Genomic DNA, 27,209 nt, shown 5'->3' on the forward strand with positions numbered 1-27,209 from the left:
GTCTCCGAGGTTGTGGGGGGACCTGAAGCTCCCTCCTGAGCCGGTATGGGAGGCAAGGAGGACGTGTGCCACCACATGCCACGAGTCTCCTTGCTTTGCAGACGTCCCCGCCAAGCACACCTCCGTGGCATCCACCAAGCTAGTCTTCTCCGGGCCCAAGACCATCTACCAGCAGGTCCTGCAGCCCTCCCGCCACACCGTCGCTCCCTGGACGGCCGCCGAGACGGTGCCAGATGTGATCGGGTCCCTGGCCGGCCCCAGCTTGCTGACGCTGGAGGCGGGCAGCAAGGTGTCATCCAAGCCTTCAGCAGCTGCCCCGGGGGCCGCCCTGGCCCAGCAGCGGCTGGAACAGACCAACTCCACTCTGGCTGCTGCGCTGCAGGCAGCTGAGAAGAAGATCACGGCGGAGGAGGCGGAGAGGTGAGGCAGCGCTGGGCGTGAGGGAGACGCTGGGGTTGGGCCCCTCGAAGTGGAGTTGGGATGCCCCCAGCGAGGGCAGGCGAAGGGCTGTGCATGGGCATGTGCCTCCGCCACACCAGCCCACGCGTGCGCCAGCGCGGCGGCGCGCCGAGCTCCGGCTACCACCGGGAGGGTCCGGTCCAGCCTGGCCAGCCCTATCCCATCAGCACGTGCAGCCTTTGGGCGGTGTTTTGACTCTCATTTTCCTCCCCAGCCACCCCGGGGCCGTGCACTCGGCCAAGAACATCCTGGAAGACATCAGCAACATGTTTGACGACCTGGCCGACCAGCTGGATGCGATGCTGGACTGAGGCTTGCTCCCTCCTTCCCCTCCCCGCCTCTGGCTGCTCCACCAGTGCCCCTCATGACCGGGGGAGAGTGGATCCGGCACCGAGCAGTGCCTCCAGGTCTCTCCAGCCGCCTCCCTCCCCGCACTTTGCACTGTGGCTGGGAACGCAGCCGTCTTTCCTTGCTCGCCCCTGGCTCCGTATCACACGCGCCAGTGCGGCCGCGGGCTGGTTTCCGAGGGGGTCAGCCATTTCCCACCAGACTGGCGGCAGGAGGAGAGCCCAGAGGGGCTACACGTGCGGTCCTGGAGGCCACGGAGTAGCCCTTGCTCCCTTGCACAGAGCCGAGGAGCCTCCACAAGGGACCTTTCTCTTTCCCCACTGCATTGCTGAGTCCTGCCTCTTATTATTTATCCCCTGCCAACAATGTGTCAAAGGAGAGACCTCCCTGGGCAGCCGCCACCAAGCTGGCTATTTACTGAGCAGATCCCAGCCCCGGCAAGGCCTGACAGCAGCTAAAAGAAGACAGGGCTTGTCGTAATTTGGCAGCTTGCAGAGCGAGAAGGAACCTTTCTGCTTTATTTGTTGCTTTTCCAAACGCGTCTGTGTCAGGCAGCGTGTAATCCAAGTGGATCGAAATCCCTCCGGTGGGACCCACAAACCGCTCGAGACGGGGCTGGCACAGCCCGCGAGGCAGCGGATGCTCCGCCGTGGCCCTGCCGGACGTGGAGGTCTACCTGCCCCTTCCCCAGAGCGATGAGGATGGTGATGGCAGCGCTGAAGGCCTGTGCGTTTGTGCCAGTCTGGCTGGATCGCGCTGCTAATGCCCTCTGCCGACACCGTGCCTACGGAAACCGCCACCCCGGTGCTTCCAGGGTGAAGCAGCAGCATGGTTAGTGCTGCTTTTTCTTTTTTTTACCTCCCACACTCCTTTTTTGGGGGGGAGAAAACAGTCCCTCTTCCCAGTCCCCCTCCCTGCGGGGAGCTGCTGGCACAAACTCCGCCGTGAGCGTTGTTAAACAGTAGCAGCGTTTGGGACTCTGCGCGATGCTTCCTTGCAGCACGGAAACCCAGCGGGAGAGGCGACCCTGCGTGCACTGGGTGAATTCAGCTCGGCAACAGCTACTGCGCGTTCAGGCTGGATGCGGTCGCAGCCCCGTGGCTGCAGCAGGGCAACGGCAGCGATAGCTCATTGCATCCAAGCAGTAGGAACGGCTGCGTAGCTCGAAGACAGCTTTCTCTAGCAGGATCTGTTTAGTAGTGCATGTCTAAATATGTCCAAGAGCCCCGAACTTGGCTTGCGCTCGGCATGCCAAGCAAGTGAAAGCATGAGAGCACCAGAAGGGAGCCGAAGAGTGTACTGAAGTTGCCGTTTGCTACAAAAATTCCAAACAAAGGGGCAAAAAAAAAAGAAGTCCCTCCTTTTTTAAAAAAAATCACCAACACAAAAACCAAACCGGAAAGGGGGAAGGTGGCTGGAGAGGCAGTTGCTTCCCAGTCCTTTTAGGTGTTCGCGACTCTCTCGGCCTGTCTGCGGCCCCTGGTCCCCTCGCAGGGAAAGGGCCGCAGCCCCCGCAGCAGAGCCCGCCTGGACGCTCCCGAGCGTCTCCGCTCCCGAGCAGCGGCTGTGCCAGGGGCCAGGCGGGCAGGAGGTGCCTGCCTGGCTTCTAGGCTGAAAAGACAAAAAATAGCCCTGAGAGGGAAAAAAAAATATATATTTATATTGTTGGCTGGGACTTGAGGTCAGTTTGAGGCAGTCGAGACAGCTTCTCTCCTGGCTAGTTGGTTGCTCTGATTTATCCATCACACTGAGTGTACTTACGTGACCGTGTCTGACAGGCAAGTGCTACGTCATGGACCCGACTGTTTTTAAATAGCTACAACCAGTGGCACTTTATCAAAAGGTTTGCAGAAACCTTTTAAAAACTTATTTTTTTTTACTCTCACGAGTCAACCTGGGACAAGCCCAGTTTTTTTTTTTCCCAATGTTGATAAACTGTAAATGTTTTGGGGTTTGTTTGTTTTTTTTTAAAGGCCAATGTATATATTTTAAATGTGATTTATTATCTATATATTTACTAACCATATCTGCAAGTCTTGTACTCTAGGTCAGGGATGAGAGGACGCTGGGGTGGAGCTGTCGCTGTCTGAGCCACCTGAGGGCAGCACCACGCTGCTCTCGTTGTCAATAAGGGAATTAAACATTTGATTTTGCAGAAGAATGCCTATTTTTTAAGCTCTGGATCTCTATTTTGAAGCTACTGTATGGTGTGTAAGTTATGTACACTGCAACTGGGACTAACTGACCCCGGCTGCACCTGCTCCGTGCAGCAAGACAGAGGGGAAAAAATAGCCCGTGTAATCACCAGACTGACAACAGATTTTAAACCATCTGCTCTGTTTGTGTTAATCATGTGTTTTGTTTTCAACTAATATCCATTAAGACTAAATTCTATTAAACAGTGGGGCATATTTTACCCTTTTGATAGTTTTGCCTAGTTGTCTCCTTCGTGTCAAATCGCACAAGCTTGTCTCCAGCTCTGTTTGAAGTTCATTGAGGATCAGCTTTATCCTGCCCCTGGAGTGCTTAAGATCTGGGTTTCCTCAGATAATCTCCCCTGGCAAGAGTCCCGCTGTCACCTCCAGCGAGGTTAGTGCTCAGTTTGAGTCTCACCACCATGGCAGGAGCATGTGGTGAGGGCGCTGGGGACCAACACTGCCTTCCAGTGCCCCACTGCCCAGCTCTGGGCACGACTGACGGCCACGGCTGCCCCTGCCTGCCAGGCTACACGCTCCTCCAGCCTCCTTGGTCATCGGAGGGTGGCCACAGTGACACCAGGTCCTGCTTTGCTCAGAACAAGAAGCCCAGGCCTCCTCCTCTCTCCACGCTGCTTTTCTCCAGCGCTTGCAGTGCCTGTTCCAGCTCGCCCCTGACCTTTCATCCAGAGGGCTTCAAACCACGCCGCCAGCCACGACCAGAGTGGTGCCTGGCATCCACGAGACCGTGAGGTAATCGGAGTGTTCTGCTGTAGGAAGAGGTGTGCACAACGGGACAGATTTGCCCAAAGCTGAGCAGAAAGTGGGGGGGAAAAGTGCCAGGATCGGGTCCCAGAAGCATCAACCTCCCGGGCTGTGCCGCTACAACAGGTGAGCCAGGTAACGCGGACCCTGCGAGCCGAGCAGCCGTACACATTTTTATCTCCTCACTTTGCTGGGTGCAAACTCCCTCCCACTGTGTGTGTTATCCAAGACAATTGTTTATTGCCGTTCATACACTGGATGCGTGTGGGTCTGGGTTTGTTTCTTTTTTTTATACAATTTACAAGTTTTAATACAAATCAAATATTTTTACATACATCCCGAAAAATTTAATATAAAATATAGCCCATTTAAAAACATCTTGATGTAGGAAACGTCTTACTGAAGCCGTGCACTCTGACCCTCGGATACCTCAACGGCCGAGGGAAGGGTGACATTGGCGAGACCATCCGGAAGGCTCCATTCATATGCCTCAGCTCCCTCCAATTCTAGCAGGGGAAGGAGGGTGCAGGAAAATAAACATTTGTGATCGTCACCCAGAGGTGCCTCCTCTAGAGGAAGGTGTGGCCAGCAGGAAGCCCCCGGTACCTGCTGCCTTTTATCACCTGCAACAGTTTGTGGCACGGGGCAAGAGCTAAGGTCTGGGGGGACAAGGTTGCCCTGCAGGAACAGCAGTGAGCAGCCTGGTGCCGCCTCTGACTCCAGCTCAGCCGCAGAGGAGGCCGTATGCCACCTGCCAGTCGACCCTGGCATCAGAAAGAAAAGCTGCTTTCTCAGGTGCCAGGGCCAACACAGCTGGAGCTGGCATTAGTGAATTAAGATTGAGAAAGATGCAGCTTGTTCTCCCTGAGCCAGGCAGCTCTGCAGGCCCGGGAGGAGTGAAGGCAGAGTTCAGCCTAGCTGGCAAAGGTGAGTAGACCCACTCTGCAAGCAGGAGTGGCCTGGTACTGCTGTGTTGCAGGAGAGCAGCCCTGCCTTTCCCCAGTGAGATGGCGCCTCGCTATCCCATGCGACCCTGCCAGCAGCATGGAATCTAAACATCCACTCTCCAGCTGTAGGAACAGGGCCCCAGGCCTCTGAACACCCCCGGCTGCTCCCCTCCAGCATCCTCCATCTGTCCCCAGAGCTCAGAGGCTGGCTGTAACCCCACTTCAGAACCGACCAGACCCACAGCAGGGAGAAGGGTATTGCTTAGAGATGTGCAGTAGTGTGCACGCTCTCTGGTTATGCTGAAATGTAAGGAAGACAAGGTGGAGCAGCAGGGCAGAGCTCGGGGGTTCCCAGCCAGCTCCCTGCCTGCCAGGGCAGGACCGGCAGCCAGTTGTTGGTCTTGGGTACCAAAGGGGAATTAACAGCCGTATATTGTAGTGTTAATATTGGGAGCAAAAACAGTGCCAGGTTTTATAAGCTTTAACCAGTTTTTAGAACTAGGAAGGGAGCGAACATCTCCATGAGCTGCAAATGTTCTGGTAGCCAAGCCTGTGGGCTCGTGTGACCCTCAACTCTCAGCCCACAACAGCACCAGTCTTCCCACTATAGCTGGGGTCTCTTCAGAGCTCAAGAGCATGTGTGCCACACTGGGGCAAGTCATGGTTTGCAGCAGCCCTTGGGGAAGGTTTTCCCCAGTCAAATGACGAAGAGGTCTCCAGAAAAACAGGGAACAGGTATGAGGGCAGCAGCATGGAAGGGGAGAGAATTCCATACACTATCACAGAAAGACGTGACGAGGGGGTTTCCCTGTGCCTTGGAGAGCAAGTACCAGATGCAGCACACTTCCAGGACTGGGAAAGGAGCCATCCACCAGCTCTGTTAGCCACAACTGCAAGATGCAGATATCCTGGCTGGAAAGATGTCCCCCTCCCTCCATGGCAGGATAGGCAGGTCTCAGGTTTTATCTCTAGCTATGGCCCTCTCAAGCAGGCATTTTGCTGAAGCAAAACAGCAGTCTGAATCAAAAAATGAGGACAGTTATAAACCTCTCTGGGGGTTGTTAAAGCAGATAAGAGCTGGTTCAACAGGGCTGGAGGAAGCTGAGCCATGCTGACTCCCTGCAGGCAGGCTGAGCTGCCCTCCTAACTCCCTCTGCACCAGATCACTAGGGTCAAATGCAGACAGCTTTTCCCACAGCCCTGTCTCACCACTCTTCTCTTGAAGCACTCAACAGCCAGGATATGGCTACAGCAACAACGCTAGAGGGCAGGCCTGGCACAGCCTGGCCGTCACAGGGGCTTTCCCAGCACCCTGCCAGAGACCCTTCCCAGTATCCCCTTGGGAATGTGAGCTGCAGCCCTCACCTGGCACCCAGCACTCCTGGAGCTGCAAGAGTGGTGGCTCCTTTGCCCCAGGACACAGGGGCAGGGAGGTGGGTGAGAGCATGCACAGGCATGCACACACACATCATCCGGGAGAGCACGCAGAGATGGAAAACCAAAATGGGTTTCAATATAGATCTCTTGCTTCAGCAGCCCTATGTCTCCCTGACTGGCCCCAGATTCTCCTGCCAGGTCCAGGAAACCCATCTGCTCACACAGAGAGAAGGAGTCACTTCATTTCAGCATCACCATGATACTAACGAAAACCTCTAGTAATAAATAAATAAAGGAAGAGCAGCCCGAACAGCCACCAGAGCTTGCAGGCTCCCTTGAGAGTACCCTGGCAGGCTGGGGAGGGGCTGCATACCTGCTGGGGGATCCTGATAGCAGTGCCCTGCCCTGGGGCCCCCTGGAAGGTGCTGATGTAGTTCTGCAGGGAGGCTGTCTGGTTTGCATGTATGAGGGAAAACTCCCTGAGCCTTTGGTGCAGCCACTCTCCCAGTGCAGGATGCAGCTGCGTGGCCCTGGCTCCAGGGAACTCGAGCTGGGAGTGTTTAAAATGGCGAATTCATCCCCAGCTTTGTTTCAAACTGCAACTTCTGCCTCTTTTGGTAACGGACTCGGACCCTGGAGAAGGCAGAAGAAAGAAGAGAGTCAGCATGTGGAGGGGTGAAAGCAAGGCTGCCCCGCTGCGATTCCTAAGCTGCACAGCCCCAAGAATCAGAGAAGCCCCCGGCCTGGGCCCTGCGATACCCTGTGAGGGGAATGAAATGCAGAAGGTAACTCATGGTCTCAGTCCTACCCCATCCAGCCAAGTCCCACCTCCAGGGCCACCAGACACAGCAGAGGAAGGTCCAGAAATCCTTTGCAGGAACAGAGGCAGTGGCTTTGTCCCCATCAGGGTTCCCTGTAATCCCCACTGCTTTTCCTCACCAACCCATTTCCTGAATCAATGCTCATTAGTGTTAACTCCCAGCTCCAGCTGCTCCCTGTGCTAGGAAGAACAGCCAGTCACTTTGCCTGCTACTAATTCTTGGCTTCAGCCACTTCCCGTGAAAATGAGTCCCACAGTCCAGGCACTGTGTAAAGACGTATTTCCTCTGCTGTGATTCAATGCCTCTCTGTCCTCATGGGACGAGATGGAGAGAACAGCCCTCTCCAATTCCATACTGGTATTTCATAGACCTTGGTTGTCTCCCTCTCATTGGTTTGAGATAAGGAAATTTTGGTCTCCCTTCCTGCTCCCAATCACTGCCACTGCCCTTCCCTGACCCTCCTTCCTCCCCTGTGCTTCCCCTCTGAGAGGTGGAACATGAGCTTGCACACAACAGCCAGGTGATTTACACAATGCAATCATCTTTTCCTTTTTATTCCCCACCCTGTTCCCTCTGCAGCTCAAGGCCGGGCTGGAGTGAGGCTCCAGCCCCTTCTCCCCATCTTCCTTGCTACCCCCATACCTGATTTCATGCAGCTTGACAATCTCATTGATGATAACCACAAGGACCAAGGAGAGAAAGCCCAGGAGCCATGAGACCGGGGAGATGGAAACGTGGTTAAATGTCAATGAAGAATTGAGGTTTTCCCAGAGCTTCAGGTCCAGCACCGTCTGTGCCACTTGCCCCAGCAATCTAAGATCATAAACAGACACAGCAAATCTCAGCAGAGCTAACAAGCTTCCCAGGATCTGCGGATCAGGGTTCAGGCCCAGATGTAACACTCCTGAGTTCACAACAGAGACCCTTCACCAATTCAGTAGCAAAGAACAATTGCCATGTACTGTCATTTTCCTCAGCACCAGCAAAGGGCCCCCTCCTTCCTCCCGCAGTCTGAACTGCCTCACCGGGGCCTGGGGATACTCACACAACAGCCACAGTGAGCGTCCACCACCGGTTGGAGAGGGGGCTCTTCTTCCACAGCGGCTTGGTGCGATGGACGTGGGTGATGGATATGAACACTATGGGGACAGACGGAAGAGGGGGTTATTTAGCATCACACACACACCCCCCCCACTTTACAATATTCACTAACAGCTATTACTCCAAAGGGATATGGGATTTATGTCCCTGAAACCAACTTTTCATTCAAGGTCCTCTCAGAGCAGGCTCCCCATGGCAACTCCAAGTCCCCACGTGGGCAGGGCCGGGGGAGCGCAGCAGTAGTACTGCACAGGACTGCTCGCTGTGGGGGTGCCAAGGTCGGTTCGCAGCCTGCCACGCTAAAGCAGATCAGGCAAAGGACCAGAACGAGGGAGCGGGGGGTGGGGTGCCCTTGTCTCTGGGTCACCAGAGGCCTGCACCAGTGGAAAGCTCCAGCCCAGAGAAACGTATTTAGCCAGAGACCCAGAGCTGTCTGCACAGGACAGAGCATTTGCTCAGCTTTCACTTGGGCTCTTCAAAACAGCATTTCCCACCTGCGAGGCAGAGCATCCCTGCCCAGTCTGAGTGATCTGAAGGACATAAAACAGTAATAGACCTCTCTCCAACATGGGGCTACCTCTCAAATCAGGAAGCATTTCTGTTGCCCTGTGCACCCTGCATGTCTCAACATGGAACTCCCTACCTGGCACTAAGGCACAGCACCACATGACACAGTGGAAAGGGAGTAGAGACCCTTTAAGGTAATCAGAGAGCAGCTGGACCTACTCTGCCAGGCAATCGTGTGCAGGTGATGAGGGTCAGCCAGGGGCTAGCTCCCCCACCCCTCCAGAGGGTTTAAAAAGGCTTCCAGCTCCAAAGCAGGCATAATTGCACCGGTGCTGTTTGTGGGAAGGAAATGGGGTGCTCCACAAAATGGTAGCAGGGATATAAAAACTTCTGGGGCAGGGAATATATTTGAAGAGCTGTGGTGTGCTGCTAGCTGACTTACAAGAAGGCAAAGAGGGAAGCTGCTCTTCTGGTGAGACTGGAAAGGAATCAGCGCTTCACTGGGCTGGTAGGAGGCAGCATCAGCTCTGAAGGTACTGCCTTTAACTTGTTAGGGGAATGTTTAGTAAAAGAAGGGGCTTTATGACTGCGCTGAAAGACCACTACAGTGCCTGCTTCTACCAGGGAGTTTGTACTCTGGTGTAGGGGGCAAAGAAAGAGGCAAAGGATGTAAAGTTTCCCCCAGAGTGGGGAAGGGGGGGGTGTCTGGGAATAGGGACTTACCTGTGTGCAAAACAATCAGGCCGGCTGTGAGCTTCTGGGCTACAAGAAGAGCATTGGAAAATGTCCCAAACCAGTCAGGAGCACGATCAGCATTGCTAGTAAATGAGAGGACACGGGAAAGAAGTCACCAGGGGGGACTTTCTGTCTGACCTGCTCCCACCAGGGCCATGTCCTCCTCTGAGAGAACTAAGTGTGAGCTTGGAGTCAGGCTTTCCTAGTACCAGGAAGCACCAGTAAGCAAGTGCCCCAAAGAGGCAATTGTCAAGGCTATAGGGAGAGCACACAGTGCTCTGTATAGCTGTTACAGCTGGATCATGCAAGAGTCTGAAGCTTGTTAGAGAGGAATTAGTCCTACCTGGGAAGGGCAAGAGCAACAGGCCCTGTGGGGTGAGGTGGGTGTGGGCCAGGCTCAGTTCCTCACCTGTGCAGCATGATGGAGGAGCAGGCTGTGAGATTGAGGCTGGCAGTGTCCACCTCTTTGCAGGACTCATGCAGTGTGAACCCAAAGCAGATGAGGCAGGAGCAGATGGTCAGGCTGAACTTCAGCAGGAAGCAGAACAGGAAGTAATGCTGAGTCTGTGAATAAGGGAGAGGCAGGAGGATGACATGGGCATGTTGCTGGCCCAACCTCCCCTGCATGAACCATCAGGGAATCAGTGGCTGCAAAAGACAAGCTGTAGTGCAGATGAGATGCTGCACTGTGGATCTGCCCTGTGGGCATGCTGGCACTAAAGGATTCCCTTCCTGTCCATGCCAGGCTTTTGGATACCATGGCTCATGCCATGGATCAATTTACCAAGGGAGCTGGGAAGGCACAGGGCCTTAGCTATGCCTCAACGCTGGGACAAAGTATAAGAGAAATATGCGTAAACAATTTTAATCTGATGGGCCACCTACCTTCTTAGGAATGGAAGTCAAGTTTTTTCCTGTTGCCATGGTCATGATGGAGCTATGGGGAGGCTTGCCCAGGAGTGAGACGCTGGAGAAAGGTAAGTTAGTCTATCATTAACAAGTTCAGGCATCAGAACTATTGCTTTTTGTCTGTGTCTAATATTTGAACGCAAATAACCTCCTCAGACTGCTTGGAGCATTGGGACTTATCTAGCTGCTGCCTTAAGCATATGCTGTAAAAGATACTATTCATGGCAGGTGCAGACAGGGAGAGAGGTGACCCCCAACTGTGTGATGCAGAAAACCCCACCCACGGTACCTTGGCCTCTGCCTGACACCCTAGGCTCTCCATCACACTCCAGCCAGGGCAACAGTATCAGGATTAGAAGATGATTTTCAGCTGGAGTTTCAAGCCACAAGATAATAGCCCTCAGACATCAGGCAGGGGCTACCAGAGCAGTACACAAATGCTCCTATCTGTATTTCCAAGCACTTTGTCAAAGCAGGTACTTGGAATAATCCTTGCAGGCTTCTTAGTGTGCTGCAGGTGATGTCCATGTTAAAAGAAAGCTGACATAGTGAGGGTGGGGGACTGGTCTGTGCGTCCTGTGGGTGGGAGACAGGAGATTCCACCCTGTCTGAGAGACTCACCTGAGCAGTGGGTAGCAGAAACAGGAGAGCCACACGATGTCTGTGGTACTGAGGATGGGGGGCAGCTGCACCAGGCAGGAGAGGAACTGGACAGGAACAATCCAGAGCAAAGAGTGTGAGCAGTGCCAGGACAGTATTGTTACCCAAGATGCTGCTGTCCTCCCCCAAAACACTGGGTTGAGCTGGTAGCTAGGCTGCCACTGCACAGCCTCTCCATGTATTCCAGGTTGCTGGGACAGGTGCTGCAGGGGATGCTTTTCTCCAGAGGAAAAGGGGGTTAGAAAGAAACCTCTGTAGGAGGGTCGGGGAGAAGGGGCAAGGGAGCCTGAGTTAACACAGTCTCTGTAACTTCCCCAACTGTGCTGTGTAGACCCCTCTTGCAAGTCTGCCCCACTAGGGCCACCCATATCCATGCTAGCACTCCTGTCCTCTGAGCCAAATGCTGTCCCCAGCCAGGCCAGGACTCACCTGAATGACAACCAAGGTCAGCTGGCACTGCAGCAGGAAGAGGAAACACTTGCGGATCCCATACGTTGCATGCCTGGCCTGGAAGGAAGCACAAGCCCTCAGAGCCCTTGCTGTGATGGGAGCAGTTATCAGCCAAGAGCAGTTATTGGCAGGCAGGGGCTTAACATGTGGCCTGGAGGGGAAGTGGGAGGGGAGAGGATCTGGACACACTGTAAGCAAAGGGAGGAAGGTCTCCTGCCTAGATGGAGAGGTTGTGAAGGAAAGGCAGAATTTAGCCAAGGGGTAGGTTTGTCTAAACCTCCTGGCTTCTCTGGGGTAACGCTTCTCACAAGCACCGCATTGCTGTCTGGCTAGGGATCTCTGCAAGCTTATACTTTATCAAGTTGAACTATATTTGTGTTCTGTTGCCATGAGACCCCATTCCCAAACCATCCCCTACACCTTGGACCGGCAAGGTCAGGCAGGAAGAGTATCTCTGTGCTTCCTGAACAAAGGATGGGAGGCATGAGCAAAGCTAATGTTGGCAGCTTACTGTGCACAACTCAACAAGAACACTCACATCAGCTCCTGGCTTTGCTCTTTGGGCTGCAGGCAGAGGGATTAGAGAGGGGACATGCCTGGCTTACCTGCTCTATAAGCCTGATGATGCTGGTACTCTCTTCTTGGCGGAAGGACATAGAGCAAGGCAGGCTGTTGAGTTGCCCTGAGAGCTGCAGTGGGGTGAGCTCATCAGAGATGTGAGTCATGGTCGTGCTGGTGGCATAGCCAAAAGTCTCCCAGGAGCAGCGAGATGGGTAGAGAGGGTCCAGTGCTATGCTGCAAGGACAACACAGGAGCATTAGCGACAGTCCTCATCCCAGAGGAGAAACTATATTTCACTGCAGTCCAGCTTGTAAAGTCATGCTGTGCCACCTCTCTCATACCTTGCTGGTAGAGAAGTCCTGAGCTGTGACATGAATTTAGCATCAATCTCTCTAGGCTTTGAGTTACTCCCAGAGAAATAATAAACATATTTGGGTTTGTGGCTCAAGGTCAACAAATTGGTTGATCCAGAGGGGCATTTTCACTCTTTCACCCAACGAGAAGCAATTGTAATGCCAATTGGTGCATGATAGCTCAGCGTGCAAGAGTAACAGCTTCCTCTCAAAGATGGAAATATCTCTGTGTTAAGGGATCTAGCTAATCATCCCACCCAATACCACCCAAATCTCTCTTATGGAGACAAATGCAGCTAATAATGGACAGAGCAGTCATGACCATCACCCAGCACAAGCCACAGGTCTGGCGTGACTCATGGCTGGGTGCTCGCTAAGCGCAAGGCAAAGGCAGCTGGAGGAGTCTGGCGTGACCCCACCTGATATCGCTCTGCAGGAAGAGGCAGCTGTTCCGCAGGTTGGCGGAGCTTCCCAGACAGCAAGTCACCTCCCCGTACTCCTGCATGATCTTGATCATCTCGCACATGGCTGCAAAGGGACACAAGGAGAAACATGGTGTGTTATTGCATTATGCACACAAAGATGCAGTGTTTCACACACCCCTTCCAGTCTGGATAAGAAGCAGTCAGACCTTTTAAAATTACCCCAGCCGATATTCATCAGCCATGTGTAATAGTGAGATCCAAAGTCAAAGTACACAATTAGATAGCTAATAAGTTGCAGTCCAAGTGCCCTGTATACCTGCCTCCTGCAGGAACTGAGCTGTGATTCACAGAACTGTGACCAGGACATCTGCATCTCTAGCACATCTCTTTCAGACCAGAGCTGTAGGTATAGTCTGGGTATATAATACAGGTGGCTTCATCATCAAATGCTCTCATTAGAAAACAGCAGAAATTAAATAAACCTAAATAATTCAAATGTAAAATAAATACACAATTTTAAATTCTGCTCAGCAGCACGTCATTACTGTTTGAAGTCTAAAGGAACAGAGGGAATATAAGAGAACCACTCCAAAAGCAGTGCTGCACTTAGCCATACTCAGAGCCAGCCCCTGTTCCTGCACTCCCACCACTACCTCTAGCCTTCATCAGTCGTCTTATCAACATCCTCCTGGGGCCTCTAAATCAAACCTGGTGTTTGATCTGATTTTCCTCTGTGGCTCTGTGCACAGTGCTCTGCTGGTATATGAATTTTCTAGAATCTCCAGGCCAAAAACAACCCCCACCAAACCCATCCTCTGCAGATTCCTGTGCAAACAACTTATCTAAATGGCGGGCGCAACCAGATCTGCAGTATAGCAAGGGGTTAGATGAGGTGGGGAACTGCCACTTCTGTCAAAAAGAGGGAGGAAATCTACTGGGTACTGAATGCCAAGGCAGACTGGGCTGTAACTGGTTCTCACTGGCACTGTAAACTGTGCCCAGAGGTACGTACCTAAAATGCCAAATTATAATGATGCTTAGCACTTTTACTGTAGACTGGACAGGTATTAGCTGCTGAGCACCCAGCCCCTTTCTTAGATAAAATAGTATCTCTCAGAGAGCGAAAGAAGTGTTGTCCTTTCTGGTGTCTGCAATCAAAACCTCTGCAAAGCAGCAGAAGGTGTTAACAGCAACTGCCAGAGGAAAACACTTCTGGGAAGTGCTTTCCAAATTATATAAGGCAGTGAGGGTTGCAGGGTTTCGAGCAGAGATCAAAGTCCCCTTGCACACTGATAATGCTTATTTAATTAAAAAAAGGTTGTAGCATTTTGGATATTTGCTTTTGTGTCTCTTACAGATGCAAATTGAAGGGAGTGGTTCCTAGCCCAATTCTGTAGCTAAGGAACAGCTGCATTAAAACAAAGGTTAACAGTTGGCTTCCCACAGCTAGCAATAGAGAGTCATTAGTATCAAAATGCCCTTCTAGATTTCCAGACTGTATTCCCTTCCCCCAGCCAGATGAGCAAGAGCAATTGGACGGGGAAGGTGCTCATGGGCAGTAGGAGGACAGACCCAGGCTCAGTGCCACTTACTCTCCGGGGTGCAGTCTGTGAAGAGGGGCACTAGCAAAGGCACATTGTCTATGTTCTGCAGGTGAGGTCTCACCTGGTGGATCCCTCGTGGGAGTTTGGCCTGAAAAAGAGAAAGAAGAGACTAAGCAGGGGAGCGTTTGTGTGAGGGAGAGGCATTTCAGAGAAATGAGAATTATGAGTCCCAGAATTACACAACCTCAAGATCAGATACAAACTGACGTCCCTGCAGACAGAAGCTGGCTTTCCCAAGCCACTGTAAAAAGTCTTCTCCTGAAGGTCTACACCAACACAACAATCTGTGCTTGCCTTCACAGTTTGTAAGATCAGCATGATAAACCTCTGCTCAAGGATTTCTAAGGACTTTTTACCTGTGTGCAGAATCCAGTCAGAGACTATGTGCTGTCTCCCAGCAACTAGATCTACTTCAATTGCAGCCACATCAACGCACCGCAAGGGAAGGTTCTTGCTTTCTAAAACCAAGCCTAATAGATTCTTTTTTTTTTTTTTAAATGTGCATCTCTGATATTCCTGTAACCTCTGCTGAGCCCACCTGAGTTCTTTATGAGGCAGGAAGAGCTTGTTCCGCACTCTGACTACTGGGCAGCACCAGCCATGGCTCACAGCTGGAGGAAAGACAAAGTTTCTTCTGTGTGCGTGGAGAGTGGGGACATTCTCACTCCCTGCCCAGCATGTGGGAAGGGGACCCAGACAGAGTGAGATGTGGCTCTCAAGACTACCCTGGGTGTTGTCACCTCCATTCCTAAACTCCAAAGAAAAGACCTGTTCAGCAAAAGTGATTAACTGAAAGAATCCCAAACTTCCCAGGCTCTAGATACCAAGCTGGGGGAAATCAGGAGTCCCAACACAAATCAGTCAGTCAATCTGCTTCAGAGAGGAATTCCCACTGGGAGTAATGAGGGGATACAGCTGACCAGGACAACGGCACAGGGTGTGTACGGCAAGGGGGCCTCACCCTGTTACAGTCCTCCAGGAAGCTGGGGATATCGCTGTCGGTTGGTTGAAAGCTGATGAGGTCCGAGTGCCCTTCCTCTTCCATCAGCAGAAGCCCCTCCACATCATCTCGAGAAACTAGAGCAGAGAAAAGCAGCCTGAACAATAAGCACAAACCTGCCTCTGCCACCCACATTGTATATTCACGTGGCACTGCAGAAGCCAGGAAACGTGAGGCCTGATTTTCTAGGTTAGCAACACTTAGATCCCACTCAGTCATCTAAAATGCAGCACTTTCAGATGACTAATCTGCTCAGAGGTAGATATGTGAGCCTAGTCTCTGCTCTTTTGAGACATGATAGTTTGTCTGTTCAGCGCTCTTCCTTCTTCTAGGGAAGAAGAGAATAAAGAAATCCCACCTGAAGTAAGAAAAAAGAATAATGCACAGGCAGGAGACTCTCAGTGGCTTGACCAGGGCCCCAGCAAGAACCAAAAGCACTAGTGAGCAATTCTAAAATCATGGCAGCTGGTGCGCAGAAGGACATTTGTTTCCAACAACTGTGGTACCGACTGGGTAGAAAGGCTATAAATGTAAGGCACTCTCGCTCACACGCACACACACACCTCAGGCCCATCCAGTTTTGGGCTCAAAGCTCTGAAGCATCAGGTATCTGGTGAGGTCACAGGAACCTGTGAATGGGTTTAAAAGAACCATCCAGGAAACATGTGGCATTCAAAGTGGCTTAGGCGTAGTTCTCTCACCCTGATGTAGGTCATCATGCAGAGAGCCAGCGTGGCTGGGGCTAGAGGGAGGGATCTCTGAGCCAGGCACATCACCATTAGGCGTTAAAGATATGTGGCAATTCCAGCCAGTCTCAAGACCCATCTTCTCAGCAAACACCTGCAGATGAGCAGACAAAAGGTTTTAGTGCAGCTGTCTGGGCCAGAGCATTACAGACCAATGCCATATTGGCGTGTGGCTACCTTCTGGACCCATTAGCTAGCCGAATCAGATTAACCTTAGATTGCACTGGAGCTAAACTGTCCAGTCAGACAACCAGGGGACATGCAAGTTCAGGGGGTTCAGCAAAGACTGCTTACCTTGCTTTTGAGCTCATCTTCCAGAGAGAAGTAGACAAAGCGAATGCAGGCATTGACCAATCCATCAATGAGGCGGACAATGTCAAGACGGGCCTGATACTGAGATGAGACCATTCCCATGAAGATCTGTCCACTCAGAGCCTGGATACAGTCTTCCTTCTCCATCACTTCCCCAATCCCTTCTTCAGGCATGCAAACAACACGCAATCACATTGAGACACAAGGGGCCACGTGTGCAGCAGACAATAGCACACATGCGAGAGAGGCCACCAACACCCAAGGACACAGCAGGCAGATACACAGAAACAGGCAGGTATATACGCACACAGGAGGAAGGATGAAGAGACATCCATTTGTCCCAGCATACCCAATCACAGAAGCGGTTTCAGGACATCCCCACATACGAGATCAAGAATGCAAGCGTGAAACAGCGAGCGTGGAAAGGAAAAAGACAAAACAGAAGACAGGGATCAGTCACGAGGATCTGGGGCAGAAAGGTAAAGGATGTATGCTGCATAATGTTCACATGTGCATTTTAAACACATCATACTGTGCTTAAACAACATGGTGAGTCTGGCTGAGGCAGAGTGGCATCAGAGTATGAGGGGCTGACGCCAAGGAACTGGATCACGTTCCCTCCAGTGACATTGCAGACACTCCCAAAGAGCCTGCAAAGGCTCCTTGACAGGGTTCCTTCACCATCGCCAGATCAGCCTCTGGTGGATGGGAGCTCAGCAGCATGAGGAGCAAAATAATAAAATACTTCACACAAAGGTTGCCACAGGTGGGATTGGAAAGTGATTTGAAAACACTCAGTCACAACTGCCTCCCAGCTGTTGGAAACCCTATTATTTGCATTTTACAGAATGGGAGACCAAGGCAGAGATTAAGACTGGTGTTCTAAAAGAGCCTCCTGGAGGCTACGTAATGGTATGTGCTTATTTCTCAGCTTCCGTTGCTGTTCTGGAGGAGATGTACAATTCACCTAGTGGGAATCGGGTCCTTCAGCACAGCAACAAAATCCATCAAGGGAGAATAGTTGCATACCGCCACCCATTTAATTCCTTTGAAAAACCCAACATATGTGATTTCCATAAAATCAGACAAATAGCAAACCAAGTATTGAAATACCCAGAAGTCTTGACTCTCAGCTGCCTGCTTTAAGAAACAGACTTCCCACAAGGAGAAGAATTTCTCCGCAAGCTTCAATAACTTAACTAGAAACATACCTACCAGCTGCTACATCATTACTTCCTCTGGAAATGCATCTACTTCAGACACGCTTAGTTCTCAATTTCCATCTGCTCCTCTGAATAACAATGTTCTTACAGCTCTAGACTGATCAAGAAAAAAAGCACCTGGCCCAGCAGCAGACCCTGTTATAGCCAGCACAGACGATACATACCATCTGAGCTCCAGCTATTCCTCCGACTGCTCTGTTTGATGGGGGTCGTCCCTGGGAGGTCACAGCACGTGAAGATAGCACTCTGCCCAGGGACCTGCACCAGTTCTATGCACTTGCCATTGAGCTGGGAGGACAAGGCACAATGCATTGGCTTGTAGGCAAAGGCAGAACAGTATCCTGAGAGGCAGGCTCGCTGGTAGAAGTCTAAGACCTTCTTCCTGTGTGGAAGAGACCAAAACCAGATGAAGTTAGCAGGAACGCACTGCATTTCTGACAACGTACACTGTAGTTCAATGCAGAAATCACCAGCTGGGTATTTGAAAAAATGTACCATGAGGAGTGGTGAGAGACTCTGAAAAAGCTTCTCCTTACTGTTTCTGCATTCTCTGAGCTGCAGGCACTACAGGGCAACAAACCCCACGTATTCCAACAGGGGCAGTGGTAAATGTTTCGTTTGCTCATCAGGCAGATCAATAAGTATGAGCACAGTACTCTCTGAATACACTTATTAAAATAATATGCTCTGTATGGCTGCCAGATGACTCCATGGAAGTTCGCTGCATGACAGAAGCTTAATTCATCAGAGAGAATTTATCTGTAGGGAGATTAACACCAAGGAAGGAACTGACAGCTCTGACAACAGTATCTACAGCAGAGACAGTTACAGTAACAGACTTTTCTCCTACCCCCTTTCAGAGTTTGGGTCCCAGGAGCTGTATGGCAAGTCTCTGTTTAGTCAATATGCAGTCACTGCAATAGCATGAAGTTCCTTCTCTGTGTTGAACTCACAAAGGTGACAAATAAGACTATACATGGGATTTTTCATTGGCTTATAAGATGATAAATATTCCAAAAAGGACCAGTGGGAGTTTTCTTACACCTGAGGATAAGCAGACTTAGATGAACAGTGTGCTGCTATTCAGTGAAACTAAAAGTTACTGGTCTGCTCTGCTAGCAGGAACAGAAATTTAGCCTCTAGATGAAAATGCAACGGACTGTCAGATATTGCAGCAGGACTCAAAGGGTGTGATGCATTGTGGTGGAGTGGTTTGAAGCTGACGCAGGTAGAATTGATCACTTCGCATTTCATGTAAGATAAGGGATTTGTCTTGAACAACAAAAAAAATTCTCTGCCACCAGCATATGACCCAATTTTAATTCATGGTCCTACTACATAGTACAGAGTCCGCTTATAAGAGGTTCATATATTAACAGACACAGTAAGAAGTGGCTTAGTCTTACAGTCCAACATATTGCTCGTTGCTATCCAATCTCTTATACTGCCATAATTACAATTAATTATAAGCACAGAGGGCTCATGTTCATAACCTCCTTTAAACTTCTATTAAATAGCTTAACAAGCATCAGTAAAGGGAATTTTAACAAAGAATGACCAGGTTCCCCCTGCAATTTCTCTGCAGCTCCTGACAAATGACAAAGCTGCCCACCTGTCAGAGCCAGAGAGGGGGTAGATATCGGTACCGTCCCAGAAGTCTGTGCAGGCCTCGAGGATGATGTCAGCTGTCCCATGAGAAAACATCTGCTCAGTGCCTGAAGTGTAGGAGAACAATGAGTCAGCACCACGCATACAGGCTCCCAGGAAAGGGCTCTCGTACCAGCTACTCCCTTATTTGTTAGAGTGTGTTCCTGCAAACTGCCTTGATGCACTCCAGATATCCCCTTTCCTCTGTTGAAAGTATTCAGTCGCCATCGGGAAATTATTCAGGACTGGATGATATGTATTCAGCTGCCATTTGCCTAACATATCCTTCTAAGGAGTTCAAACAAGGCTGTGATAAAATGTGAGCCACGTAGTCAGTTCCTATTCTCCCCTTACGCTGTGTAACAATCCAGCTCCTACAGAAGGTGGCATAATATCTTCCTCCTGTATCCAACAGAGCAGAAGAAAAGATATTCCTGTCTGCCTCTTCTGATGAGAATACAAGCGCCAGTGATGAGCCTACGGGGATCAAAGCCTGCCTGCATTGGAAAATGCGTTCAATTTCAAGCCAGGAGTGGATCTAAAGGGTAAGAGCTATTCTTGAATACCTTCCATTCAAGTAGCAGAAGGTAATTTAACAGTGTGACCCATTAGACAGCAGCCTGTTTCACAAAGGGTCCTGAAAACGTGTTAAATCAGGATGGGTCAAAAGTTCAACATAACAGACTCTAAAAAAGTAACTCATGTTGTGATCAGGGAAGTACTGAAAATCAGTGGATGCCACAGCTTGTCCTGTCCCCCCCCCCCCCCACTACTTTACTCTTTAATACAGACTTAAAATCTTTTATCCCCTCTTGTACACAGGGGTGTTAAAAAGTGTTTCCCAAAGGTGTGTGATGTCACTTGTCTGATGCAGGTCCCAGGCACAGGACACAAGTGAAAGGACGCAGGGCTGCCTCCCCCTCCGCACTTCCTGTTCCCTTTTATTTGCACGGATTCATTAACATTGCACGCACGTAGACTTCACTGTCTAGGTTCCCTCCTCCAGCTGCTCTGTGACTTTGCCCCCAACAGCTTCAAAGCTGATCTAATGAAAAAAACATCACTGCCAAGAAAAATGAGCCCAAAGGCTTCTTACAGGCATTGTTGCTGACTGCAAATGCTCGCGCTAGCTGGTGAAATCAAGAGCCAAGAATATCCACTTGTACAAACCAGGCAGGGACCTTCAGGAACACCGGAGGATTTTCCAAAACATAGCAGCTCTCTGCTTTCTGCTATAAATAGTCATCACATGCCAAATTTATCAGCATAACAAACCTCCAAGACGAATGGGAGCTGTGTGTGAAAGAAGGAGCTTGTTTCAGGGACACAAAGGAGTACTTGTGCAGAGCTCTGGTTAATTTTATTGTATAAACACCTAATCCTTCCCACCTTGCTCCTACGGTCAGATAGTCCTTGCTGGGAAAGAGGGAACAAGACATGTTTATTGATTCATGCAAAACCTATGCCCTGGACACAGAGCAAGAGCTTGAGCTTGCAGATGACCATAGGCACACACATACCTACGCTCATGCCTGACAGCAGCTGCAATCCATTTCCTATTCAGTACCATCAGCATCCCACACGACAACCCTTCTAAGGGGTAAATGACAGTGACAGCACACACTATAAAATGGAAGGAGTTAATTCAGCTGTCACTACCAGTACAGTGAGCTCGGCCTCTTCCCTTCCTAAATCACGAACTTGAAGGCCAGGATTTCTCTGGCACAAGGGAGAAAACTAATGAACAGGCCAGGGGATATGACTAGCCATTCGTGACTGCTGGGACTCATTAGGCAGACCCACGCTGCTAGAGCCGAGCAGTGAGACAGAGCAAAAGGAATCAAAGAGTGCAGCTACAGCAAGGGAAAACAGAGGTGGTATCAAGCCATTTTACTCCTCTGAAGATGCCAGTGAGCCCCTCGTTTCCATGTGGTTACTATGGATTTGGGATGAACACTGCCAGATGGCAAGACACATATTTCAGTGGCCTAGCAAGGGAACCTGCAGATAAGCTGCCTCCTACTTCTGCCACAGCTGTAGAATTTCTTATGTGCCTCCCTTTGACTTCAGCACATCATGGGAGTGGGTGCATTCAAAGATTCATTCACAAGTAATGTATCATGAGAGGTTAGTTATCATCATCTGGTCTGACTCTTCTGCATAAACAGAGCCATTTGATTTTACCCAGAACTATCTGCATAATCCATTATTTCTGGTTGGGCACATTTTAGACAGTTTCAAGGGACAAGGCTATCACGTAAGAGGTGTGCCAATGGTTAACTAACCCCGCTGGCAAAAATTCCTCTTAGAATTTACTCTAGACAGCATAATCCAGATCACACACTTATTTGTCTGAGCTCCAGCCTCTAAACTAAACCGTTTAAAAATGAGGATAAGGAGTTGAAATGAGGCAACACTGAAGGTTTTTCCCTACACTAAGAATCTCAGCATCAGAAACGTTCTTGCACACAAAAGCAAGATAGCAGCAATCAGGGCAAATGAAAAAGCTCCTCGCCATATTAAGATACAAATTTAAGAATTGGGCAAGAGAAGACAGTTTACCTGGTAAATCTCTGGGCAGCATAATAATCATATTTCAGATTCAATACTGAACATATGTCAGCTCCAGAGAGCCAAGTTCAGTCAATTTCAAGTATTAGGAAGAGACTAACAGCTCTGGCAGGCAAGCTGTTAAATCTTGCCGAGGTTCTTTAAGACCTCACGGTGCCCAGCTGCACATCCCTTCCATCCTAGCCCATTCCTATTAGAATAGGAAAGAGTAGGAGTGGAGAAGTCAGCATGGCTTCAGGTGAGGTCTTCACGGTCACCATGAGTTTGCGTGGGATTTCTGTGATTTCTTATTAGTATGCAATACAGAAATAGAGTATGCATTATAATATACTAGACAAGTCGCTAAGATAATGATGTATAATTTGGGTTATCAGAAGGATGAGCATCACTAGCTAAAACCCTGAGTAATATTTAACTGTGTGCAGTATCAATTTCATTACCATAATGAAGCCTATTCAAAGCCCAATAAAACCTCCACCTTGCTCTGCACTTCTATTTGGTCCCAGAAATCAGGTTGTGCTATCTAAGATAATTTTAAAAAATTATTTATGACGCTGGAGTGAGCCAGAGCTGGGAAGAATTCCCCGCCTCAGTATGCCATAGCACTGATCACTAAGCTTTGCTGAGCGTATCTGTACTGGCCGTAGGCAGAGCAAGGCTGTCACCCACGGGGACTCCAGACTATTCCAGTCTGACAATGTTCTAGGCTCTCTGTGGAAAAGATCCTCCGGTATCAAGTCGATGCCCAAAGAAAGAGGGAGCCTTACTGGTGGTGGTGTCCTTCACGAACAGGTTAATCATGTGGCTCAGGGGTGGTCGTCTCTTGGTGATGGATGACAGCTTCCCCAGGATTGTTTCCTTAACCATCTCATCACTTGGCAAGCGGTACAAGGCCAAATAGTTCTCCTGCTTGAAAAGATCTTTAGCACCCGGTGTGAAACCTGAAATATGAACATAAGGAGAAAAATTAGGCTCTATTCAAAGGAAAAGGTCCTCTCTCCTGCTTTGTGCCACCCACTTTGCCTGCGCTCATTCTGACATCTCCTCAGCAATAGGTCGGTGAGCCATGCTCACTGTGCATCTACACCAAGATGGCTCAAGACCTATGATGAAAAACATTCAGAAGGACTAGATGTTATCAGTAATTACAGCTTTCATGCTTCTGGTTCATTGAAGAGAGGAACTGTGACACTGAAGGACAGGCACAGAAATTAGTTCAAGACCTTCCAGATTGTAATCCTAGTGTTGCCTCTAACCTCTTACCTCCCCTATGCCTCTGTTTTCCCATCTATAAAACATGCTGAGGTACCTCAATCATTTATTCCCAAACTCCTGATAAAGCATTGCTGTTCAGATGGGGCAGCTATCTGTCCATTAGCAGCTATTCTTTGTCTCCTGATGAGATTGGCAGACTTGAGGCAGAAGAATACTAAGCCTAGCCAGGGCTGGCTGGAAATATCCTTGATGACATTTGCTCCTTCGATAGTGTCTACACTGTCAGAACTTGCCAAAAGCAACCTCTTTAATAGACTATTTTGGCAACCGAACAACAACAGTCAGCTCTGTAATTCCACCTTCTCAGCAACCAGGATGGGGGAAGTATCTTGATTGTGCTCTCTAAGGACTAAGTGTCTATTGGCAGCTCTCTGTGTCCGCTCATCCGATTTCTCCTTACCTATTAGCCTGGCGAGCTCGCAGAGGCCCCAGGGCACATGGACAGGCAGCACGGCATTGTGAGTTTCCTGGAGGGCAATGTTGCAGAGGTGGTCAGAGAAGCGGCACAGACGCTCTGTCACACTGGCATTGCAGAGATTGAGCAGCACATTCAGGCCCAGAGGCTTGAGGGAATTCAAGTGCATCTGCCAGTTGGAGTCATCAAACTGGATGCAGGAGGGGTTCTGCTGGTCTTGGGACAGACTAAGCATCTCAAGGTGGTAATCACACACAAAGTCTTCAGCCTCACAAGCCAACACCTCACTGTCACCAACAACCTGGTCCAACAGACAGGAAAATTCTGATTTGTTACAATGAATAAAGCTTGCCTAGGATCCCACAGGGAATTCCTAATTAAATTACCAAAAGGGAAGATGCTCTGTGTTTAAGTCTGTCTTATAGCCCCTTCAGTATGTCTTACCTGAGTATGCTCCTCCTCTCCACCCTCTGTGTCCTTGCTAAAACTCACATTGGACCCAGAGGGATGCTTGCTTCTGCTGTTTGGCTTTCGGTGGGCATGGGCATCGGGAGCCTTCGGAGGATCACTAGACCAGTTATTCCTCTCTTGCTCATTGGTCATGTGGACTGTGTCTGCCAGGGGGCCAGAGAGCAAAGCATCCCTTTCATGGGGCTGCAAGAGACAAAAAAATGAACAGTGGTGCTTCAGTGGTTGAACATGAGCCACTACTGATTCACATGCTGCTTTACGACTCCTGTAGAAGACAATCTCATCCTCACTGCCTCTTTATTTTTTAAGCAAAGAATTATGGCAGAGGCAGGAGCCCTCAAGCACAGCAAGGGGCCCCCTCTATAATACTACATTGTGGGCACCAGTCAAACTATGGTTAGAGCCAACATACTACATTACGGATTACATATCCCTCACCTCTTCTTCCATCTCAGGATGGCAGAAGGACCGAGTTGAGAGCTCATCAGTCAGATCTTCATGGCTATCGTGAGGCGGTTCCACCTTCCCACTGAAGAACAGAACAGTCTCTGGGCTGGGGTTTGGCCAGGAAAGAATCCCCTGCTTGTCTACACAGCAGAGCACCTAGAACATCCCACAACACCCCCAAGAAAGCAAAGTCTTAGTGAAAACATGTCTCAGTGTTCAGGCATAGTTGTAAATATCGTGAGTTTAATAAACACATCGGAGGATAGACAAGTCTCTCCTTTGCCAACCTTCTGTCCTGAGAAACTGCACCTAATAACCTTCCAAGAAATCCGAGAATTCCTTGCTCTAGCAGGATTGATGGGTTGTTTGCCACCAATTTTCTCTCAGGATATTGCAAAACTAGGCATGAAGACCATGGGAAGGAAGCAACCACTGAACCTTATCATGGCCCGAACCAGCTGGTTCTTGAGCAGGAGTCAAGAGGGTTATGGGACCAGAAGCAGAGCTGGAAAATGCAGACACCCTATTAGGGGCCACAGAGTACTTCCAACCACTGTTTTAGCCTGTAAATGTGCTGCTTGGACAAGACAAGACAGTTATAAACTCTTCTACAAAGACAGGTGCCTGAAGGGTTTCTAATTCCAGCACAGTGAACTGATTGCTAACAGTCTATGCTGAGGGAAGGACGACATGAACGATGCAAATGAAGCATCCACGTATGGCTCCCTCATTCTGACAATCCAGCAATACTCACAGTGACAGATCCCAGACTATGCAGCAAGCTGGAAGTGAAGCTCAGAGTTGGGGATTTGCCTTTTAAAACACAGAGGAAGTGGCTCCATATACAGCGTATCATTTCCTGCCAAGGGAAGCAGAGGACATCGACTGATTAGAGACTCATTCAGTGAAGGATGAGGGGAAAGAAGGAAGAAAGAGAGTACGACATTACCTGCTTTCAGGTTCAACACAGTGATACACTGTAAGATAAACATTGGTCTCCGTGGGAACCTGTTAACTGATACGGTGTTGATGTTCTCAAGGGAAAGGCGTTTCTTCCCCCTTCCAGAGGATGCTAACAGACAGCCTGATTGTTGAATTCAGAATTCACTAAAATTACCTTTGTCTGTCCAAAAACACAGGAAGGAATTCTGAAGTGATTTCATTTGGGGTGAATCAGTTGTTACCTCTTAGTATTTCTTCCTAAAGTAACTCTCACCCCCTTGGATTACAGAGTTTGAGGCCTTAAGCTTACGATCACCATGCTGCAAATTGGGTAAATGGAATCACTGTGGTGAGGTGACTTGCCCACGGTCACTTATTGAGGCAGTAACAATGTTGGAAATAAAGCCAAGGTGCCCTGACTCCTCCATCATTACAAATGAATTGCAATCAACAGGGTAATAAACTGAAAGAAGGGGATATTTCGCAGAATTAAAATGTCAAGTTGGCACCCTCCATCTTCCACGCAAAAATGTTTCAGGGGGAGTCTGGGCGGCAGCAATCAATTTAGGCACCAGAGCTGTGTGTTTTTCTCTGTGCGCTCCTAAAGGCAGCAAAACCAGGTTTGCATTACAGTGTTATTTTACTGCTTTCTAGCTGTTGTTCTGGAATGCTGTCACTGCAGAGCACTTCCCCCAGAGCTCCTCGGATCAAGTTCCTTAGGTACTAAGGGTTAGTACAGCTCAAATGCAGAACAATCATGAGCCATCACCAGGAAGAAAAAAAAGCTCTTATTTAAACCAGTTTCTCACAAGCAAAAATGTTACATAGGTACAAAAGGAAAGGAGCAGACCTCTTCAACGACGAAGGTCAGCTCAAATCGCTCCCATTTAACACCTGAAAAACATCTCAGCTAAATGATGAACTGGCATAGGAAGAGGACAAAATAGCCAGCAAAGGAAGCCTGTGTTTGTGTGTGGGCACACACATGCACATCCACGTGCACTCCTCTGCGTGGCTGGGAGCAAGGAGATATGAACTGATTCTTAAAATATCTTGGGATTTTTAATCATTCCTGGAGTCCATCTGCCTCCTTATAGGAAGGGGAATCTTAATGCCAGATTAGACAGAAAAGTGTCTTTCCCACCTGTTTAATCTGGATGATGCAATTTATAGAGCGGCCAGATGCAGCTCCTCCCCCAGAAAAAGGTCTTCTGAATGTTTATTTGGCCCAGCTTTTGAAGCACTAGTAATGTGCTTAAGCTTGTTAAGGAGCCTATGAAAGAGGATCAGACTTTTAGCCTGAACACCCCACGCTCCCCTCTTCACATTTGGTCTTGGTGCCGACTGCCATCCCCTCTGCTCTTTAGTTTTGGCTTGAAGAAGGAGGTTTTTCTGGTGCAAGCAAAATACTTCCCTTTTTTCTGACACACACCATAAAAGGTTATTTCACTCCTGGAACAGGGGGACTTGAAAGAGGTATTTTCTTCAGGACAGAAAAAGTTGATTTCAAACCATTTGCAATATTCAGAAAAGCACAACTGGACTCAGTATTAAAGTCACCTCAATCTCTGGTCAGCGGAGCAGCATTTACATGGGACGGTGTAGGGGAAAGACATGCAACCTGCATGCGCAGCAAATTAAAGCAGCAAACGAGTGGCAATGGACAGCTGACACAAGTAAAAAGGGTCTAGGAACAAGCAGGAGATCAGAGAGGAAGGGAAAGGATATCATGAAGTTCTGCAGTGAGGAGGGAAGAAAACAATTTATAATAATAGTACCTGAGAAGATACCATCTCTGTGTAGCTGCTGAGAGTGTCCTCTGAAAACTTAGCAAGCTGCAGCAAGAGAAGAGACCAGTTACTATAATTGTGCTCAGAAATGTGTCATGAGGAACATCCGTCCCTAAATACAGTGTCTTCAGAGAGAAAAAAGCAGGAGTCCTG

General features: G+C 49.5%; 2 protein-coding genes across 8 annotated transcripts in view; one reads left to right on the forward strand and one right to left on the reverse strand.

Moving 5' to 3' along the window:
• CASKIN2 (CASK interacting protein 2) overlaps nt 1–3,234 on the forward strand; it is a 35,416-nt gene extending 32,182 nt beyond the window's left edge. Inside the window, exons 20-21 of the mRNA XM_075111091.1 lie at nt 102–420; nt 674–3,234. Of these exons, the coding sequence (XP_074967192.1) occupies nt 102–420; nt 674–770 (416 nt within the window). The 3' untranslated portion in view covers nt 771–3,234. The remainder of the gene's footprint in view (nt 1–101; nt 421–673) is intronic.
• Nucleotides 3,235–3,985: 751 nt separating this feature from the next.
• The window catches only part of TMEM94 (transmembrane protein 94), a 53,238-nt gene continuing 30,014 nt past the window's right edge, over nt 3,986–27,209 (reverse strand). For 5 of the 7 annotated variants that reach the window (XM_075111096.1, XM_075111092.1, XM_075111093.1 and 2 more), the window contains 22 exons: nt 27,045–27,101; nt 25,079–25,183; nt 24,316–24,480; nt 23,851–24,060; nt 23,392–23,707; nt 22,484–22,657; nt 19,111–19,213; nt 17,663–17,880; nt 16,258–16,439; nt 15,919–16,057; nt 15,179–15,294; nt 14,206–14,305; nt 12,608–12,716; nt 11,880–12,069; nt 11,254–11,331; nt 10,786–10,871; nt 10,141–10,222; nt 9,665–9,819; nt 9,244–9,338; nt 7,958–8,051; nt 7,555–7,725; nt 3,986–6,724 (listed from right to left, as the gene is read on the reverse strand). In XM_075111096.1, coding sequence (XP_074967197.1) covers nt 6,652–6,724; nt 7,555–7,725; nt 7,958–8,051; nt 9,244–9,338; nt 9,665–9,819; nt 10,141–10,222; nt 10,786–10,871; nt 11,254–11,331; nt 11,880–12,069; nt 12,608–12,716; nt 14,206–14,305; nt 15,179–15,294; nt 15,919–16,057; nt 16,258–16,439; nt 17,663–17,880; nt 19,111–19,213; nt 22,484–22,657; nt 23,392–23,707; nt 23,851–24,060; nt 24,316–24,480; nt 25,079–25,183; nt 27,045–27,101 — 3,018 coding nt within the window. In that variant the 3' untranslated portion in view covers nt 3,986–6,651. The remainder of the gene's footprint in view (nt 6,725–7,554; nt 7,726–7,957; nt 8,052–9,243; nt 9,339–9,664; nt 9,820–10,140; nt 10,223–10,785; nt 10,872–11,253; nt 11,332–11,879; nt 12,070–12,607; nt 12,717–14,205; nt 14,306–15,178; nt 15,295–15,918; nt 16,058–16,257; nt 16,440–17,662; nt 17,881–19,110; nt 19,214–22,483; nt 22,658–23,391; nt 23,708–23,850; nt 24,061–24,315; nt 24,481–25,078; nt 25,184–27,044; nt 27,102–27,209) is intronic. The other 2 variants (XM_075111095.1, XM_075111097.1) reach the window with 2 other exon arrangements.

Source organism: Phalacrocorax aristotelis, chromosome 16 (genome assembly GCF_949628215.1).
Source record: "Phalacrocorax aristotelis chromosome 16, bGulAri2.1, whole genome shotgun sequence".
Classification (NCBI taxonomy): Eukaryota; Metazoa; Chordata; class Aves; order Suliformes; family Phalacrocoracidae; genus Phalacrocorax; species Phalacrocorax aristotelis.